The 6,221-nt window shown below is 50.6% G+C and overlaps 1 protein-coding gene across 1 annotated transcript in view; it reads right to left on the bottom strand.

The window, feature by feature from the left end:
- Positions 1-3,888: 3,888 nt before the first annotated feature.
- The window catches only part of KIF3C (kinesin family member 3C), a 10,694-nt gene continuing 8,361 nt past the window's right edge, over positions 3,889-6,221 (bottom strand). Inside the window, exons 7-8 of the mRNA XM_042817218.1 lie at positions 5,531-5,706; positions 3,889-4,963 (exon numbers count right to left, since the gene is read on the bottom strand). Of these exons, the coding sequence (XP_042673152.1) occupies positions 4,870-4,963; positions 5,531-5,706 (270 nt within the window). The 3' untranslated portion in view covers positions 3,889-4,869. The remainder of the gene's footprint in view (positions 4,964-5,530; positions 5,707-6,221) is intronic.

Raw genomic sequence — 6,221 nt, 5'->3', positions numbered from 1 at the left:
TGAAGACCAGGGACTCACAGAAGTACAGGAGCTGCTTCTAACTGAAATGAGAAGATTCTCTTTGCTGCCAAATCCACTGCATATTGTCATTGCAGTAGGCAGCTGTAAAAACACTGAACCAACTCCAAAGAACAAGCAAACAAATCGCTAAGCAAAATTAATCAGAACTGGAGAACATAGACACTCATTGCAAATATTACAGAATCACAGGGTTATTCAGGTTGGAAAAGACTGTCAACATCCCCAAGCTCAACCACCAACCTGACCTCTGAGTCCCATAGTATCATGTCCACATCTCCAGAGGTGAGGACTCCAACACTGTTCCAGTGCTTCACCTTCTTTTTCATGAATAAATTCCTCCTAGCATCCAATCTAAACCTCCCCTGGTGCAACTTAAGATCCACCCATCTACCCTACGCATCCATCCCATCCACCCATCCCATCCAACCAAGTTAAGACCATCAATAAAACCATTTAGGATTCTACACTGTGATTCCCACTTGGTCTTGTCAACACTGCACAGAGCACTACGACCTGCTATGCCCTTCACCTAGTTTGGAATTCACCCAGAATTTCTTTGTACCTGTGTAACACCTTCAAATCCTCAAATCATCGATATCCATGAAATGCAATAGCCAAGGGAATCCACAGATTTAATCAGGCCCAGCTGATCTGGAAACATACAACCTACACAAGTAGTCCTTGACCTACCATTTCCTAGCCTGGGTTCGCAGCCCTTTATCACTGACATTTATCACGAGCCATCTGATCACAACTGACCTTTTCAATGAAGACTGAAGGAAAAAAAAATCATTGCATTTCTTGTTTGTTGTTTCTCTGATATTTGTTCCCTGGTGTGGAATGAATCATCTTTCCTTCATCTTTCATTCAGAGGGGTGGTGAGGCACTGGAACAGGTCACCCAAGGAGGCTGTGGATGCCCCATCCCTGCAGGCATTCAAGGCCAGGCTGGATGTGGCTCTGTGCAGCCTGGTCTGCTGGTTGGTGACCTGCACACAGCAGGGGGTTGGAACTGGATGAGCATTGTGGGCCTTTTCAACCCAGGCCATTCTACAATTCTATCTTATTATCATGCACCTATGGATTGCCTTCCTGCTCCCTATTCTCAGTGTATGCCTTGTCCTTGATTTGCCCAGGGACACATAAGCAAAGAGCTCATGGCAGTCTGCAAGGAAGAGCTGTTGGTAGATAAAGCACATGTCCACTCCCAATGACATTAGCATGAAGCTGGAAGAAACTGGGTGAGCGCATAAAAAAATCAATGTACCATTCCCTATGTCATCATCACAAAGTTAGAAGGAACTGGAAGAGCAATGAAAGCCCAAAGAATCAACGTACCATTCTTGATGTCATCACTGACGAGCTGGAAGAAACTCAGTTGAGTGCATCAACTGAAATCCCTGAAAATCAGTGTACCGACCTTGCATGGGCCTCTCTGTACTCACAGAGCTCATACTTTGCTCTTTATAAAGCCCTCTTGCATAGCAAAACCATAATTTGTCTGCTTTGATCATAGAATGTCTCAAGTGCCCAGGGAGGTGGTGGAGTCATCGACCCTGGGGGTGTTCAAGGAAAGGCTGGATGTTGTGTTGAGGGACATGGTTTAGTGGGAGCTGTTGGGAATGGGTGAACGGTTGGACTGGATGAGCTTTTAGGTCTTTTCCAACCTTGGTGATTCTATGATTCTATGATTCTAAGTTGGAAGGGACCCACAAGGACAATCGAGTCCAATGCCTACACATGTCCTGGTGGTGCAGAGCCGAGGACAAAGGATGCGACAGACGCTCTGTGCAATGATGCTCATTATTTTATTGGTGTCATTGCCAGTTTTTGGAGGATTGCTGGAACTTTCTGGTCACGTCCAGCACTGAGTCAAAGCTACATTACAGAATATTGAAGAGGTGTCCATCCAAAGCCAGAGGGGGGTGAGATTCATGACCTCTCTCCATACGGTATGTATAATATATATATATTATGTCCTGTATATTCATATGTGACAAGGATGGGCCACCATACAGTAAACTTTTGATTCCTAAATAGATCACCATAGCAACAGGCACAAAAATTTGGTCCTCATCAAGGCCCTCACCTTGCCAATCAATCCAAGACAAACCCCCCCCACCCCCAGCCACCCACCCCCCCTCTGCCAAAAAAAAATAAGAACCTGAAACCAAAAATAACCAAAAAAGAAAAAAAAAAGCCCACCAACCCCCCCCCCCCCCCCCTGTACAGTCACTCACATGGAAGGTAAATAGATCCCTTGGCTACACACACGCGTGCGCGCACACCCACACACACCTACACACATTCATATGTAAATACACACGCACCAACATACAAAGGACAAAGAACATTACAAATATACATCTGAGGTTGCTGCAGCGACGTGGTGAGGCTGCGGGGTGGGGGGAAGTGCCACAGCACTCTCACCCTTTCCCATCTCCGAGCCCTCCCTGGGGCTTTGCGTTGGAAGGCTGAGGTCGGAGCAATGCATGGAGACACAGAGTGAAGTTCTGGACCTACACCATGCAATGGAGGCATCGAAGCAGTGCTTGGATGTGGACAGAATAAGAATAAAGCTGGAGTAGGGCAGCCCACAGCCACCAACCCACTGGAAAGCCTCCAGGTGGAACCGATAGTGTCCCCTGGAGGACAACCATAGGAAGCCCTGGTGTGCATTCCCCAAGATGTGAGCAGGTTCCCATGGGCTTCCTTCCACCCAATGCTCTATGGTTTGGGCTCAGCATGGTGGAAAAAGAACAGATGGCTTCTGAGCTCTTCTGGTTCCCCATCCCTGGGCTCAGTGAGCTGCTGGCCTGGCTGTCAAGAAACTTGAGGCAATTGGAAAATGAGGAGGAAGGGAGAAAATCCTCCTGCAGGCTGCCATAGAATGACATAATCATTAAGGTTGGACAAGACCGCTATGATCATCTAGTCCAATCACCAACCCATCCCCACTGTGCCACCATGCCACGCACACAGCTTCTCCCCTTTCTTAGATCTTTACTTTCTGATCTTCAATTCCAGGGCCATCCTGAAAAAGAAGGAAGGAGCTGGATCTCCCATCCACTTGTTTCACAATTCCAGGGACATAACCCAACTATGAATGTGTCTGCAGGCAGAAGGAACTCACCACCAGCCACAGAGGAGACCCAGCTTCCTAAAGCTGCTTCCTTGTGTGCACTGCTCACTGCGTGGGGAAGGATGGGCAGAAGGATGGGCAGAAAGATGGACAGGGATGGAAAGCAGGTTGGACAGAAGGCTGGGCAGAAAGATAGGCAGAAGGATAGGCAGAAGGTTGGGCAGAAGGACAGGCATGAAGACGACCAGAAGGTTGGACAGAAGGATAGTGCTGAATGCTTGACCATCCTTCCCTAGAATTTCTTCCCCTACCCAACTGGCAGCCTTCACTATTGAGTTCATATCCACATATGCAAGGACTTCAGGGCAAGCTCATGAGACATTTAACCACTCTGCCACAGACAGTATCTCATAGTTCTTCTAACAGCAAACTTCTGCAAGAGCCCAGCTGGCCACTCAAATGGAACACAAGTACTAGCAGCAACCCACAGCCCCTCAACTTGGCTGCTGCATTCTGAGTTGGGGGATGAGACTTCAGCTATGGGATATGAACAGGGAAGGGATGATGGCAGCAGAAGATCAGAAAACACACAGCAGGGCAGCACAGGGCAAAGGGAGAAGACCTCAGTAGAATGGGAGATGGGTCAGGTCAGGAGAGGAGCACCCCCCAGCCTGGCCTCGTTAGGTGGCACTTGGTCCAAAGCAGCTGCCCTCAGTGCTTCCCTCACATCAGTGCAAGTTCCCCTCCCACCCTCCCTGGGAATTAGATGAGGTCCTGCATGCAGAAAACACTGCCCCCACCCGTAATCTCTTAGCTTGCCCACCCAGGGATTAGCTCCAGCACCCTTCCCTTTGCAGACCCATGTCTTTCCTCCTGGACGACGAGGCCGCTCCCTCATTCATCAGGATGCTGTAGCACAACTCAATCTCCTAGCAACTGCAGATGCTGCTTTTGATGGGTTTCAGATTGCTCTGTGCTGGACAGAGGAGCCTCACTGCTCACCCCTCTCCTATCCATTACCCGTTTCACATTCATTAGCTCTCCCTCCACAACCCATAAAATCACCAAATGTCCTCCAGACCCCAAGTGACCTCTGTGCAGCACTATCCAGAGGAGAGCTGCGCTGGGCTGACTTGGTTGGTGAATCTGTCAGCCCACTTGGTGCACAGAGCTGGCATTTGTGGAGTGACAGCTGTGCCCAGACATCAGTGAGACATCACTGCCACCAATGCCGATGCAGTCCAGAGTGTTCCTTGTGGTCTTGGACAAGTTCAGCACAAGGGTCTGCCATTGGGAAGTCTCTGAAGTCTTGCAGGAGTTGCCACAAGCACGAATTATATGGCAAACTCGAGATCCAATGAACACAGCAAGGAGTGTCTGGAGCCACCTCATCTTGTGTCAAAGCCAATGGGGTCCAGGGGGGCTCAGAGCACCAGAGCTGACCCAGCTCGGTGTCCTGCGAGAGCACATTCCAGCTGCTCGCCAACCACTCCATAAATAAATACATTAAATAAATAAAGTGACAGATCCAGACTTGGGAGGGGTGTGTTGGGGAAGGAGGATGAAGAGGGCAGCTCCCATGGTCTCAGAGCCGCAGGGAGCATCTCACACACATACAGTGCACATAAGTAGCTGAAGGCGGTAGGATGCTGCTGCTGGGGACACTGTTCAGCCCTGGAGCAGAGGTGGCCTCAGTCCTGGGGTCAGAAGGTCCTGGGGTTAGGGGTCCTGGGGTCGGGAATCCTGGGACTGGGGGTCCTGGGGCCATCATTCCTGTGCCGGTGTCGCAGAGGTGCGTGGGGAGCTGGCAGCAAGGGACGCGTGTGTAGTGGAGGATGGCAGCGACCGTGGTGTCTGGCACCTGGGGGTGGCACAAGCAGAAAAAAAACCCCAACATTTTCCTTCTGCTTCCTCTTTCTCAGTCTCCACCCCCTGAATCCTGCTGTTTTCTCAGTGACTTGCTATGTAGGCAGCACTGATGGAAATCCAGTGCTGAGCAGCGCTGGATGTTATGCATGACCATCCTTGGCATATGTACATGGTGATATACTGCATCATCATCCTGTTTTTCAGAGGATCGTTCAGGTTGGAAAACACCACAAAGTCCAACCCCAACCCATCCACAGTGCCACTGCCCTCTTAGTGCCACATCTCCATAGCTCTGGAACAGCTCCAGGGATGGTGAGTCCTCCACCTCCTTGGGCAGCCTGTGCCAGTAGAACAGAATCCGAGAATCTCGAAGTGGTTTGGGTTGGAAGGTTGGAACCCCTGCCTTGAACCCCAAACTTGTCTCAAATAGAGAACAGGGAACACTTCCAGGCTGCCCTGTACTCCTGCAGCTATCCCCTCAGCTGCAGGTCCTCAATCCAGCACTGTCCCTTACACGGTGTCCCAGCCCCAGTGCCCAAATGTCCACATGATCACTCACCAGGAGCGGGACTTCCTCACCCGGGAGGCTGCCGGCCGCTCCAGGATGCTGTCCAGGTGCATCAGCCTCTCCAGGTGCAGAGCCCGTGGGTCCTGCTCGGCCGGGTCCCGGCTCCGTTCAAACTCAAACACTGCCGGAGGGGAGAGGTCCAGCTCCAGGAACATGATGTTCTCAGCCTGCAGGAGGATGGGGCAAGAGGAAAGTCAACACAGGGAGTTACTGCACAGTAAAGCATGGCACCATCTTGTGTAGGTCCTGAGCCTGAGAGGCTGAATACCCTGAGGGACAGATATCTTCTGGCTGCAGCTGCATCCTGCTCTGCTCAGGCTGTTGTGCTCTTTCACAGCACCAGCAAGTAAGACTGAATGTTTTCAGCCCTCAGACAAGCAGCCGGAGCTGGCAGAGGCAGCAAGCCCACAACTCAGTCAGGGCTGGCTGATAAGACAGTGCTGCTGACCTGACCTGGGGCCAAGGCTCACAAAGCTTGGAGCTTTATCTAAATTATCTCCAGTCTTCATGAGCTTATTTACCCCATATTCTCTCCAGCTGCCTGGAGCTGTCACCCAGCCACCCAGCCATTAACCTCATTCATCCATTCACTCCATCCATCTGCATACACCATCCATCCATCTACCCTACTCATTCATCCATCCATCCATCCATCCATCCATCCATCCATCCATCCATCCAT

Source organism: Centrocercus urophasianus, unplaced genomic scaffold, assembly GCF_019232065.1.
Source record: "Centrocercus urophasianus isolate 14NV4802_14NV808 unplaced genomic scaffold, USGS_Curo_1.0 seq_10, whole genome shotgun sequence".
Taxonomy (NCBI): Eukaryota; Metazoa; Chordata; class Aves; order Galliformes; family Phasianidae; genus Centrocercus; species Centrocercus urophasianus.
This window is presented reverse-complemented; position numbering and strand designations above follow the sequence as displayed.